Source organism: Lontra canadensis, unplaced genomic scaffold (assembly GCF_010015895.1).
Source record: "Lontra canadensis isolate GAN:19392208 unplaced genomic scaffold, GSC_riverotter_1.0 scaffold15, whole genome shotgun sequence".
Taxonomy (NCBI): domain Eukaryota; kingdom Metazoa; phylum Chordata; class Mammalia; order Carnivora; family Mustelidae; genus Lontra; species Lontra canadensis.
In genome coordinates this window covers 14341158-14355870 of record NW_022631009.1, presented here as the reverse complement: position 1 = coordinate 14355870, position 14713 = coordinate 14341158, and the positions used below count along the sequence as shown (strand labels likewise).

General features: G+C 40.4%; 1 protein-coding gene across 1 annotated transcript; it reads right to left on the bottom strand.

The window, feature by feature from the left end:
* Positions 1 to 225: 225 nt before the first annotated feature.
* On the bottom strand, positions 226 to 10088 carry ABRA (actin binding Rho activating protein). Its single transcript, XM_032858475.1, has 2 exons — positions 9394 to 10088; positions 226 to 827 (listed from the first exon to the last, which is right to left on the bottom strand). Exons 1-2 carry the CDS (start codon positions 10056 to 10058, stop codon positions 350 to 352), a joined length of 1143 nt encoding a protein of 380 aa, XP_032714366.1. The 5' UTR covers positions 10059 to 10088; the 3' UTR covers positions 226 to 349.
* Between the last annotated feature and the right edge of the window lie 4625 nt (positions 10089 to 14713).

Below are 14713 nucleotides of genomic sequence, written 5' to 3'. Positions count from 1 at the left end.
AATGTTTACCTAAAATTAGCATTTTTCTTAGATGTGGCAACTGTTTAAAGATCTATAATAATTTCTGCAACTAATAGCCAAATACTTTTGCCTAAAGGGTAAGTAGAATTTCAAATATTTATGCCATTATTGTATACTGATAACACTCTACATGCCTTCTGATAGGCTGTGTGCACTTCTTCAAAATCTTCAAACTTCCTCAGAAATAAGAGTCCCCAAAAGTCATTTATGTAAAAATTGTTTAATATTTACTAACTTATTACAGAGTGGTTTGCATTTTAATTTTTACTGCATTAGCATTTGGCATTAAGACAGCAGCGGGTCAAGTCTGGCTTTCTTTGCGGAAGGTTCACTGGAGTAGAGTAATCACGACATGGTCATCTCGGCCTTGCCATAGCATCTCTCCTTCGAAGTCAACCAGCCCATGCTTCCTGGCACGCATGAGAATGCCCACCACTTTATCTGAGATACGAACATAGCGGTCAAAGAGATCTCCGAAAGTAACCTGGATCTTGCCATCTCGTCGGTGGCGGGCCATCGTGCGGATGATGAAGCACATGTCCATGATCTCTCTGTAGATGTGCTCCTCGGCTCGCTTGGCCCTTTCCGCCGTTTTGGTTCCCTCCTTGGGACGCCCGTAGCCTTCGTCTCCTTTGTGAAGACGGGTGGACATGGCCAGCTGATAATCGAATTCCTCACTGAAAGGATTGAGCTTCTGGGATTGTATGTGTTCATCAGCCCATTGTTGCCATCTCCCTTTCAGGCTGTCCACTTGACTGTATTTCCGTTGGGCCTTGCAGCTGAGTTTCTCTGTAAATCTATTTGCCCTAAAAGGGAGAGAGAATGAAGAATCAAAATCCTGATACTTGACATCCAAGTGCTGCTTTGTCTTTGTACTTCCCACGCGTAGGCGCCTTTCTGTAAGTGTAATTTTCTTCATTATAAACAATATAATCATAAGACAATGAATTAGAAATGAGAAAAATTAGAACAGTCACACCATTGTTTTTTATTTTTACTTGAGGAGAGCTGACAACGACCATTGTCCTCATTTTGGTGCACTATAAAAAATATTAAACTATTCCAGGAAAAAAAAATCTTTTCACAAATATAATGTAAATATGAATATCTTAAAATTATATGTTGATGACATTTTAGCATTGGAATCATATAAATGTTTTAAGGGAAACCACTTTGTATAGGAATTCAGAAACCAGTTCTTTCCCCAAAATAAGGCTTAGTATAGTAGCATATACATTGTATTATTCACGTATGTATATATGTTCATATATAGATTTTTGATGAGAGCATATTTATATTAGTATCAATGATGTGCCACAAATCTTGGAATATCAAGTTGTAAAGATAGAAGACAGCTGCTAACAATAGTAACATTTATCGAATTCTTTGTGCTGGCATTCTTCTAAATACTTTATATTAATATTCCTACAACCATTTTATGAGATAGGTCTGACTATTCTCACTTCCCAGATGAGAAAGCTGAGGTCAGGGTGGTTAAATTACTCACTTAAAGTCACAAACCTGGTAAGTGATAGTGCTGGGATTTGAACCAGGCCTGTGTGTAACTACTGCAAAATACTGCCCTAAACCAGTGACAAAGGTAGAATTCAAACACCCACTGTCTGAGGCTGAAGTCAATGTCTCCCCACTGTGCAGGGATGTCTGTCACTTCCACGAGTACAGAGTCCAATAAGTAGATGAGTTGTGTTTCACGGGTGTGTGTGTCTTTGCAATGTGGAATGCATTTTCTTATTTAAAAAACAACAACAACAACAAAAACCAGACCAAAACAAAACAAAAAACAGCCTTGAAAGTATAGATCGGTAGTGACATGAAGGTACAGGCCAATTTTAAAATGGGTAAAATTTGTCTTTAAAAGATTTCTCTGTCTTTTTTATCTCCAGTCCCCTAGACCCTTTCTCCTAGAAGCTCTTTGCCTTCGTGAGTAAAACATGAACTCCTGGACTATGGAAAGGTCAGAGATTCGTAGTCCTCAATGTCACAAACGACCCACCCTTCCTTCTCCCCCCACACCGAGTGGCCTCACGCCTGGAAGCACTGGGACTGGAGGTGCAGAGCCTCCTGCGGCTGCGGAGTGAGCAGTGTGCCTGAGCTAAGCAGCCCTTTCTTCCAAACTCTCACAAGTCTCTATTCAAAACCCAGTTACAGCTCAGATGTGGGTATTCCTCATGACCCAATCTCACTTCCTGAAATCTGGTTATCCAAAGGCAGGAAACTCAGACACACAGACATGGATAGGGAGACACCGGTACTTAGATTAACATTTTCGAAAGAGGCATTAACAGCCACTAGATGGCAAACTTTCACTAATTCCCATGTTTTATGTATTCAAAACTATTCTCAAGGCATTCTGTTTCATTATTATGCCAGAGCTCAAACTGGGGGTACGGCTGATACGTAGAACGCTGCTATTCTTTGTAGCCACTTGGACAAAAACATATGACAAAATAAATTGGGAAATAGCATGTAAAAAACTATACACAGTTACTGCAGTTTTAAAAAGTCACGCGAACATGGAAAAGTGCTAGGAATTATACCACACTGAAATGGGATGGCTTTCTCTCAGTCCTGCTGGTCCTCACCATCACCTGCCTCTCCATAGACTGTCCCTGTTTAGCTTCCCAGAGTGGGGGCTGCTTGATCTCATTATCAGATGAGAGCAAACTCCTTCTCCCCTTAGAATCATGGCAATACATGACAAGCATAATCTTGAATAACGAGCTCAAGGCCATTCCAGCATAACCCAAAGCTCTTGCCTGATTTGAGGCAGGGACATCCTGCTAGAGAAAAGACTCAAAACATCTCAAAAGAAATTGAGGAGAATGGCATAATTTGTTAACTCATACTTGTGTCTCCCAAATACAGACTACAGTTCTGTCCTGTATTATAAAATGTAAGTTTTAGTAGTTCCCGCTTATTCCCAGGTTCAGTTACCCACAGGCAACTACAGTCCGGAGGCAAATGAACCTCCTTCTAATGAGTCATCGGGTCAATAGTAACCTAACGCTACATCACCGTGCCTACATCATTCACCTCACTTCATCTCATCACGTATGCATTTTTTCTTTTTCCCCTTCCTTCCTTCCTTGCTTTCTTCCTTCCTCTTTCTTTCTTTTAAGAGAGAGAGCACATGAGTGGGGAGGGACAGAGGGAGAGAGAGAATCCCAAGCAGGCTCCATGCCTAGTATAGAACCTGACATGGGGCTTGAACTCATAACCCTGAGAGATCATGACCCAAGCAGAAATCAGGAGTCAGACACTTATATGAGACACACAGCCACCCCTCATCACATAGGCATTTTATCATCTCACACCATCATAGTAAGAGTGAGTAAAGAACAATATTGAGTGAGTATAGAGTAAGTATAGAGTATAGAGTAAGTACAGAGTGTAGAGTAAGTATAGAGTAAGAGTGAGTATAGAACCACAAGGTATTTTGAAAGAGAGACCACATTCACATAACTTTTATTATAGTACACTGTTATAATTGTTCTATTATTATTGTGGTTAAAATTTCTTACTGTGCCTAATTTATAAATTAAGCTTTTTCATAGACATATATGTATAGGAAAAAACATAGGATATATAGATCTGATATTTCCTGCATTTTTAAGCATTCATGGAGGTCTTAGAACATATCTTCCATAGATAAGGGGGAGCTACTGTACATCTTTCCTTTAAGGAACTTCTGGGTGTGCCTGGGGGGCTCAGTCATTAAGTGTCTGCCTTTGGCTCAGGTCATGATCACAGGAGCCTGGCATCAGGCTTCCTGCTCAGCTGGGAGCCTGCTTTTCCCTCTCCCTCTTCCCCTGCTCGTATTCCTTCTCTCGCTATATCTCTCTGTCAAATAGACAAATAAAATCTTTTTTAAAAAAATAAGAAACTTCTGGCCAAGTTGGCATACTTTCCATCTTTTTATTAAGGTATTTATGACACTGACTATGTGTCAGACACTGTTTTAGGACCTTATTGAATATTCAATATTTTTTTAAAAGTAGCCATTAAAAGACATCTGTGAAGATAATCAGAGTAATACCAATTTTATATGGTAAAATTCTAACTATATAAAATGCGTATACATCAAGATGAGGAAATCAGTGGCATGTGCACAATTGAAAATAATTGTTAGTATCTGGATGGCAGGTTTTTTTTTTTTTCTTTTTTAAAAAAATTATCTTTCCTGCTGGTATCATATTGCTTTTGTGATTTAAAGAAAGAAAGAAAAAAAATATTCAAATTAACCTCCCAAGGTTTAAAAGTGTATATTATATGGGCCTCTGATTCCTTGATGTAGGGTTTTTTCCCTCTAATTTGCATTAGGAACTTAAAGTCCCTGAATCTTAAAACCCTATGTCATTAGGAATAGGGTTGAAGTTAGTGAGTTAATAAATCTCTGAGGAAGTGAAGCATTTATCTTTTCAAAATCACCTCCTAAATCTTAATGTCCATTTGTTATATTGTCAAACTGTAATTCCCAAAAAATAGGAGAGAAGGAAAGCAAAGAAATTGGTCTAATAAGCAAGAATTAGAACGTAGATGATAAAAATGAAGTACCAGGAGGAATACCTTAATGAGTATTTGTCTCTATCTTTCAAATATTCTGTATTGTTTTTGTATTTCCAATTTCTAAAAAGCCTGAAAGTTCATGCTTAAATCAGGATTAGAATTTTTTTAAAGACTTTATTTATTTATTTAACAGAGAGAGATAGGGGGAGACAAGGAACACAAGCAGGGCAGGGACAGAGAGAAAGGGAGAGGCAGACTCCCTTTCGATGCAGGGCTCGATTCAGGGCTGGATCCCAGGACCTCAGATCATGACCTGAGCCAAAGAAAGAGGCTTAATGATTGAGCCCTCCAAGTAGCCCAGGATTAGAAAATCTTATACCTTAAATATCTTCTTGGTCAATGAACATAGGAAAAAATATACCAGCTAATCCTTTTTTTAAATCTTTAAGTAAAAATGTGAATAATAGTTTAGATTGACCTTTAGGAAGACAGTACAGTATAAATTTATAGAAAGCAAAGCAATATTCAAAGACTGACATCACACCCATATTTTAAGATAGTAGTATTTCATCTAAACTTGGCTTCTTGGTTTCTTCATTATTAATAAACAAATTTTCTTATAGTCAATCAACAAATATTTCCCCTATCCAAGTATGTGCAAAGTAACTAACTGTACTAGACATTATAAGCATTCTAATTGGAAAATGTATGTTCATTCACTGAAACAAATTCAGAAACTTATTTATCTGTTATCATCTGTTATCAAATGACATCAGTTTGAGTATTGCTTTCTCATGTGAATGGGCTTTACAGCAATTTAATGAGAATACAGGAACTAATTGCATCATAGTTTTATAATTTTGGAGTAATAATTATGTGGCTATGTTATTTAATATGAATAAACCCCACAGGAAATAAAAATTCTGGAAGGTATATTTCAAACCTAACCAAGTTCTCTGGCACTGGAAATACTCTGGGAGGTGACCTTCACCTGCATCACTAAATGATGTTTCAAATATCACAGGGCCTGGAGGTGACATTTTCTTTCTATTTATTTATTTGGCAGAGAGAGAGAGAAGAGAGAGATCACAAGCAGGCAGAGAGAGAGGGGGAAGCAGGCTCCCCGTTCATCAGAGAGCCCGATGCAGGGCTCCATCCCAGAACCCTGAGACCATGACCTGAGCTTAAGGCAGAGGCTTAACCCTCTGAGCCACCCAGGCACCAGGTCACATTTTCTGGTCTAAGTCTTGAATCGGCATGAAGAGAGCAGAGACCTGCTTTCATGGCCCCACCCCAAAGACTCTCCTATAGAGGGAGCCTTTCTCCTCTTCGCCCAGAAACATTTCTCTGTCAGTAAAGCAAATAATTTCTGCCACCCTCTCCAAATTCCCAGGGAGGTGCTGGGGAGAATCTGTTCCTCTGGTTTGCTTGCTCCTCTCCGCAGGAAGTCTAGCCAGTTTGATGAGTAGAAGCAAGCCCTTCACAGGGTCACACTTATCTCTGTCTGCTATCAGTCAGGTTTGAGAGCCAGGCCTGTGATTCTTCTTGCCCATTGGTAACTGTCCTCAGACCCATAGAAAGGGTTCTACGCTCAAATAGCAGAAAGCTGTACTTCGGCTCTATTTCTAGCAAAATCCTTCAATATAGTTGTACCCAGACCTTACACTTAGGGTGTTATTGGGATTCCATTAATTAAGCTGACACTTTGACCTCCATTTTAGTTTTCTTGAGCCCATTCTCTGCTGAAAGAATCAGTCTAACAGAGTGGTTAAGAACATAAGCTCTATCATCAGCCTTCCCAACTCAATCACGTACTAACTCAATGACTTGGATACATTTCTTAGTCAATTCTCTTATCTATAACATGGCATTCTTATTGCCCACTGTTACTATTTTTGCTGAATGTAACGTGGGGAGGATGAATGCGTGATTGGCACTTTAATATTGCACCATTACTGTATGGCAGAGGGAGGCAGTTTCTTTTGTCTAAAGGAGCTGGACCAAACAAGTCATGTAACTACACAATCAAAACACTCAACATTTTTAAAATAAAGCATTAAATAGAAACCATTTTCATAGTTAAACCCAGTTAGCAAAACTTTTAGTAAAGAATATCTCTACTTTTTGCCAAACCTGACTTTTTTTTTAAATCCGTAGAACATCTTAACCACCAAAAAACCTCTCTTTCCTTCTACTTAAACATTCGTGATACATAATTTTCTCCCTATTGGTGGATATGGGTAAAGAATGGTGCTTAGAATGAAAAATAAATGAACAGAATCTCCTTTCACACACGCTTAGTCAATAATGTTACAATCATTTCTCAAGCAGCATTTGAGAGTCCCATCAGGCTTGTGCTGAAGCTTCCTGGGCACAGCTAGGGTTACTGCTGACACTAAGCAATGTTGTTTCTGTGTACAACATTCTGGTACCCTATGTTCTTCAAGACTAAGAGAAAGGAACTAAAGGAAGAAAGAGGAGATTTAATCCCAATCCTCTGCCCCAACCCCGAGGACCAATCTCCTAGTATCCTGTAGGGTTGGGATCACAAGAAATGGTCCCCTGTGTTATAATGTGTACAAATTATTAAGGAGTTCCTCTGGGTCCATTGTTTTGCATAATCAATATCAAAATAACTGTATGAGCTACATCTATTTTTTTTTAGGTGAGGACAAAGAGACAGGATTTGCCAAAGTAACCATGATTCAAACCTAATTGTCTCTCATCCAAAACTTATACACCTCTCCAACCTACTAAGAAGGTGTCCATGTACATGTCTGATTTTAAGAACCTGAGAAGGGTCCTGTATGTGAGTCCCCACTTCCAGTTTAGAGTGTGGTGAAGAGAGTGGGGTCAAGAGCCAGAATGCCTGGGTTCGAATCCCATAGGCTATAAAATCTTATCCAGATTTTCTACTATGTCTTTATCTTATGCTCCATCTATCAAATGTGGAGAATACTTAGATCTGCCCATGAGAACATATAAAGAAATAGAGAAAGTGCCCAAGAAGACTACATGCATTACAGACTGTCTCCAAATGTCCACTTCCTACGTCAAGCCAATCTGAACCATGCTGACAGAAGATCTTCTTTGTGCCATCCTCAATCTTTATTCTGCTGGGTTCTATTATTTCATTTCTAGCAAGTGCACACACATACACGTACACACACACACACACACACACACACACACACACACCCCAAATCCACAAGGCCAGAATCAGACTGCAGTTCCATATTTCCTGGTAGAATAATTATTTCTGATTATGAATTTCTGTATTAATGTAAGTAGAGCACAAATCCAGATCTCTCCACAGCATCCTCAAGTCACCAAGGGATAGTTAGCATGATGTCTGTTTAAAAACACAGCATTTGGAGACAAGCACATCTCAGCTTTGCCACTAACTTGCTGGGTAAAACCTCCCCTCTGAGCTTTAGTGCTCCCGTCCCTAAATTGGGATAATAATACCTGCTTCATCAGATGGTGAGAGATAAAAGGACAGAACATGTTAGTCATCTGTGTCATGCACTAAATGTGTGAACATCTTTATAATTATCTAGATTTGCCATTTCATGTTTCTTAAAAGCATGTGATGTCATAGTTCTAATTATTTCAAAACACCTTTAAAGTCACAAACTGTATGACAGGTTTTGTCAAATTAGGTGTCAGTTTTGTTCTTTACTTTCTGATTGTTTCATAAAGCTTAAGAAGCACACCTACACGACTAATATTTCCAAAGGGAGTCATCGTATCAGAGGCTTTTCACATATTTCGATAGTCTATAGTTGTGGAGTGAGATATCCTGGCTTTCTATTATGTGGAGGTAGAGTTACTGTCTTAAAAGGAAATACGTGTTTTTTGTCTGAATAAATGTATCAGTTTGGCTCAGCCTCTGTTGGGGGTTATGTGTATTTGACATCTAAATGTCTTTGAATTGTGGTATTTTAATGACCTAGCTTTAATAGCATGTCTGTCATTGTTTACCAACAGAACAAACCTCTGAAAGTTTGAAAAATTGTCAAATAGGAGAATCTCTGTGAATAATAACAGCTTTTATATATGGAGCATAGGGAGCAGGTACTGTGCTGAACTCTTGGCAGCCTTAATCTCGTTTACTTCTTCCAATACAATAGAATTTATCTCAAAATTTTACTCTTGCTATCATTTTACAAAGGAGGAAATGGGCTTAGAAAAATAACCAGTTCGCGTGTGAGACAGAGGAGAACATTTAGGATCTACTCTCTTAGCCACTTTTGAGTATATAATATGATATTATCAACTATTGTTAGAGCAGAGCTGGAATTTGAACTTGGGTCTGTCTAACTTCAGAGCCTACTCTCAAGTTAGATGGCAGCCTCCCAGTGGTTTACAGGGTCCTAGAGACCAGTGTCCCATGGGCACTATGTGGGTAGACATGTCCCCTGATAATGCTATAGACTGGTTTGAGACAAGGGAAAGATTTGCCCAGTCTTAGTCTACCAGCAAGCACATTTTCTTCAGAGAAATAAGCCAATTTGCTACTTGTCCTAGACTTTATTTTAAAAATGTACCCAATGCAGACATCCTTCTCTGGTGGCTTCATCTTTGTTGAAGCTAAAACTGGAGTATTCAGTTCAAAACATAATGAAGAAACAGGAAAGTACAGGCCCTTGACCCAGAGGTCCATGTCTAGCTTGGCACTGCCCCTTTGGCCCAGAGGCAGAGCCTTCCCCACAGGACCTCGCCACCTGCCTACTTTTGAAGATTCTCATTCTAACTTTGGGAGCACTTCCCTGCTCTCTCGGTCCCCATGGCTGGTTGGGGCTCAGAAGCAGTATAAGCAGCCGAAGGGGGGCATTCACTTACTGGGAAGGCAAGGGGCGTTTGATTCTGGTGGTGACCACCTGCTCTCCATCCTGCTCGGGCCTCTCCTCGGTCTCCCCTCCATAGCCGCTGTCCTCTGTGTCGATGCTGTCGCTCCTCCACTTGGGCTCATCCTGTTCCATCTCTTTCCAGCCTTTGGTCAGCTCGGATACCAGGTTGGCACATTTCCTCCTCCGTGTCGGGGAGCCATGGTTGTGGAGGATTCTGTCAATGTCATTTTCTGGGTGCCCGGCTCCAGGAATGTCGCCGTCCTCGTATCGGTGGCTGAGGTGGCCCACATCCCCTCCTCTCTCATAAGCTTTGCTGACAACTGTTTTGGTCACCTCTTTCCTTTTGATAGGAGAGACTTCGGTGGCTCCCTCTGAACTTTGTCCATCTCCATGTCCCTCTGACTTTTGGGAGGGGGACTTTGGGGTGCTCTGAGCTTGCTGGTGGAGAGTGGGGTTGACCACTGACTTAGGGGCTTGGGGTGCGTCCTGGGTCCCTCCTGGCTGCCAGCCTGTGGGCTCTTGGGCCTGCCTGGTGCTGTTCTCATTTGCCCACTGCTGCCAACCTCGGGCCAAGCTGATCACCAGGGTGGCTGTGCGTACCTTCCGGAGGGCACGCTTGGCTGGGGCCTCCTCTCTTTCCTTTTCTCCCAGAGCCATGCCACCTCTCTCTTCTCTGCCGATAGCCTGGGCACTAGCTAACATGAGTATGAACCTGGGGAGTGCCTGAGATTTAAATAGAAGCAGGGTGTGAGGGTGGGTGGGGAAGAGTTTGGTGACGGTGGAAACTATGTTAAACATTTCTTGCCAAGATGTGGTGCCTTCCCCTGATGGTGTGCTTTTTTTAAACCCTGAGGTCTCCAGTTTCATCACAGCAGAGGAATATCTCTGCTGCTAAAGGACAGTGATATGCGCTCCCTTTCTTCTTGAGTGCCAGAGTGGAAATTACTAGATTTGATCATGTGCTCAGCCTTATGTTCTTCCTGACCTTAAAATATGGTCCTACCATTTATAGGAGCATAAAATATGAGCACAAATTGTACTAGGAATATTATAGGCTTGTTCTCATTTAAATCTCAATATAGCTCTTAATTAAGTCCCATTTTATAGCAGAGTACAATGAACTCAAACTTCCTACAGCTAATAACATCTGTGATTCAAACCCAGATCTGTTCGATTCAAAACTCATGCTGTTTATTCTAGTTATCAAAGATCCTACGTTCCTTTTTTCTTTTGTTGTCACTGCTATTCAATAGAGACCTTAGAATCACCTCATCCAACCTTCATTTTCCAGATGGGAAAATTGAGGCCCAGATAAGGGGGAGACAAGGGCCAGGTTTTCTGGTCCCAAGATTGAATTGTTACATTGAGAGGTTATTTTGATAAACAAGATAATGGTCAAAATTTTGGTCCAATTTAAAGTCTTTGAGACCTACACACATGTTGAATTTCATAGATTATTATTAGTATAAATATTCTCAAATGTTTTGAAAAAATATTTTGTTTTAAAAAAACACCATTTAAAGAGAAAATAAGTGAATACTGTCAGAAACAATCCCACTTGACCTTTTGTTTTCAATTATACACCCTTCTTTTACAGGCCTTTGGGTTCATGCCAAAAGAGCCACTCATTCAATTCTCAGAATAAAGATTGAAATATCGTTTTAAAAAAGGAATGAATAGGTCATTTGGAGAGAAAATGAACTATATAGGAGGTGTGCTAAACTAGATAAAATTGCTCAGGACTCAGCACTGAATAATTGTTTAAAGTAAGACAATAGAATTTCTTTTCACACAACAGTTCTGTGACTTTGAACTGTGTCCTTTCCTCTAATCAATATTGATGGAGAGCTGCTGTCTAAGAGCATACAAACTCCACCAAAGATAGTTAATTCCAACGATGAAACAACTTCATTTAAAAAATATGTTGATGTCAATTTTTCATCATGTAGGTCATTTACCACCTAAGATTAAAACAATTTGGGAGATGATTTAATACTCTATCTAGAAATCTGTCAGATGTGTACTCTGAGTTCAACAGCATCTGATAATGTTAACTGAAAAAAAAAAATCCTTCTTGATTAGGAGTAAATTAGATCACAAGGAAAGAAAACTAATACAAATAACGATTTAAATCTGAGTCTGAAATTTCTGGCATACTTTCTTGGAATGTAGATGTGCTGCAGACTGTTTGGTTCCTCTTAGATTCCCTCCATCCCACATGGAAGGCCTTGGGAGGGAATGGGGTTCTTTAGAGATACCCATGAACTTAGTCCAGGTCCAGGACAATTTATGACTATCCAAGGAATTTTTCTTCTTCCCTGTGCATATGTGCTCAATATTCAGTTCTGATAGAGGGAGATGAAGTGGAGACAGCAAAATGTTATTGGAGTTTCGATATTAACAGGAATTGCAGTCCACTGCCTGGGGCTTGGGACTGTCAGCAGATGGTCTCAGCAAAAAACTGAGACAGCTCCTAACCATCTGGTCATTTCTTCTGAGATTTCACTTCCATGGCAACTGTGGTTCTTCATTCCTACATCTCCAGAAGAGTGTGTAAAATTGGTTTCCTTCCCATGTCTACTTTGGGCATTCCTTCCCTAAAGCAAGGTCTGTATACTACCTCTGTACATTTTATTAGTTTTTTTAACTTTATATTTTTAGATTTATTTATTTGAGAGAGCACACATGAGAGTGAGAGAGAGGGAGAAAGCATGAGGTGGGGGAGAGGTAGTGGGAGGGGGAGAAGCAGGCTCGCTGCTCAGGCAGAGCTTGTGGCAGGGGTTGGGGGGCTCAATCTCAGGACCCTGGGATCATGACCTGAGCTGAAGGCAGACGCTTAACTGACTGAACCACTGGGCTCCCCACTACTGTACATTTTAAAAGAAATGTTCTATCTTCTTTCTCAACCTAGATCTAGATTCTTAGGAGTTCAGTATTCTTCTATTTTTTACTTTTTAAGATTTTATTTGTTTATTTGACAAAGAGAGAATTAGCACAAGTAGGGGGAGTAGTAGGCAGAAGGAGAGGGAGAAGCAGGCTCCCCCACTGAGCAGGGAGCCCAAGGTGGGGCTCAATCTCAGGACCCCCCGATCATGACCTGAGCCAAAGGCAGACACTTAACGACTGAGCCACCCAGGCACCCCTGTATTCTTCTATTTTAATAGAAGGTGCAAAAGAAATGAAAATGGAGTCTCAAAGATAAAGATATTGTGAAACAAGTAGTTTACAAATGTGAATTCTTATGAAAACATGAGATTAGAAACTGTAGGTGAAGGGGCCGCGCTGTTTAATGAAATAATTATCACCTAAGAAATTTGTCATAAGTGTGAAAGTGTTTTGAAAAAATATTAGTTTTGGGGTGCCTGGGTGACTCAGTTAAGCTTCTCCCCTCAGCTTAGGTCATGAGCCCAGGGTCCTGGGATCAAGGCCCACATTAAGCTCCTTGTTTGGTGGGAAGCCTCTTCTCCTTCTCCCTCTGCCTGCCCCCCCCCCCACTTATTCTCTCTCTCTCTCTCTCTCTCTGTCGAATAAATAGATAAAATCTTTTTTAAAAATATTAGTTTTTACTTGATTGATATAGGCAATACTAAAGAGGGGAAGGCGTTGAATCTATAGATTTCTTTGCATAATGCACTGAGAAGTCAAGTAGGGCCAACCCTCATCATCAGCTATATACTCTTACTAAAAAGACTTCAGAAGCCTTCATTTTCTCAAAACTCATCTGAAACAATAATACCATTGATCCTTTCTACATAAAGTAGTAGTTTCTTTAGTAGTTCATGTTCACAAAGTGGGTATAAAAAGACTTTAATAAAGGACAAAAAGAGCTTCTGATTTCAACTGAATTTACTCAGTGCTCATGGAATGTATAGGATGGGTGAAACATGATGGTAGGCAATGTGAGAGAGGGTAGAAAGCTGAGCAAAACAGAACCTACTTTCAAGGTTTTCCCAATCTACCCAGAAGAGTACAGACATAACAGCTTTAATAGTGTGGGGAGGGCTACATTAGAAATAGAAATAAAGCTTTATGGGATCATTGAGCAAAGGGTGACTGATGTTATTGGAAGGACCTCACAAAAATGGTGATCCTCTTCCTGTTTGTTTGTTGTTGTTTTTTTTCCTTTTTTTTTTTTTTTTAAGATAAAGAGAACCTAGCAGGTGGATACAGGGTACTCTGATCTGAAGAAACAAAGTTACAGAGGCATGAAGATACACGTGATACACTTAGAGACCCTCCAGCCGCCTGGAGTAGAGAGCACAAACTCAAATGCCTGCGGGTCATACGGGTCACTCAAATGTGTGAGGTGAGTTGGGTTGGGATGCAAGATAGGGTGGTGAGGACAATGAGGAACTGGTGAAATAATGTTTCAAGAGAGGGAAGAAATGTGGATTTTTGCAAAAACTCTCCCAATTCTTTAAATGGTAACACTTAATACTCACAAACACACACATATACATGTTCACACACAGTAGTACTGGTTGAGCCAACATGATGCGGCATGTCTTTGGATAAGATTGTTTGTGGGCCCCAGTTTATGAATTTGGAGAAGAGCATACAGTGTCCATGGGGTAAAGATAAGGGGCCAGGAAGTGGTATGACAGGCCTCTGAGGAATTAAGTTGGAGCTACATTGTGAACAACACCTTGCTCTGGAATCAGTGTTTCATCATATGGAGCTCATTGTATCACTGAAGTATTTTAAGCCCAATGCACTCTCAAATTTGCATTGCCAAGTGATCCAATCTAGAACCAGTAAAGTGGGGTTTGGATTGAAGAAGATGAAACTAGGATAGGGAGACTGTTTACAGGGGTTACTAAAATAATCTCAGGAAGAACCAAAGGAGGATCTGAAAGATTTGAGAGCCACTGAGGAGGAATATCAAAAGGATGGAGACACCGACTAGTTGTGTGGGTAACAGGTGTCAAGGATGCGCTAGAGATTTCAATTTAAATGATGGGTGTGAGGAAGTGCCATTAGCTAGGAAAGAACAGGAAATGAGGAGGATTTGTGCTGAGAAGGAAAGGCTTCCATCCTGAAGTGAGGAAGCTCTGTGGCATGCCTGTGGAGATGTTGAGTCCTGAGTAACCAGGGACACGGACTCTGTGGTCAAGCAGCAGCCAGTGGAAATCTGGGTTCTTCTGGTGAGCAGGATGACCTGGGCTATGTTAGTTGATTTCTCTCTGATTCAGTTTCTCCAACTGTAAGATGAGTATTATCAGAGCATCTACCTCATAGGGTCAGGGTGAGGATTAAATGAGTTCACACCTGTGAAGCACTAACAGCACACCCAGCATGTGTAGGTGCTTGAT

Bases quoted from the DNA above. Each gene is read 5' to 3' on its own strand.
- ABRA (XM_032858475.1), bottom strand. From the start codon at position 10,058: ATGGCTCTGGGAGAAAAGGAAAGAGAGGAGGCCCCAGCCAAGCGTGCC. The intron at 828-9,393 runs GTAAGTGAATGC...TCTCCCTTTTAG, and splicing joins AAACGCCCCTTGCCTTCCCA to GGCAAATAGATTTACAGAGA.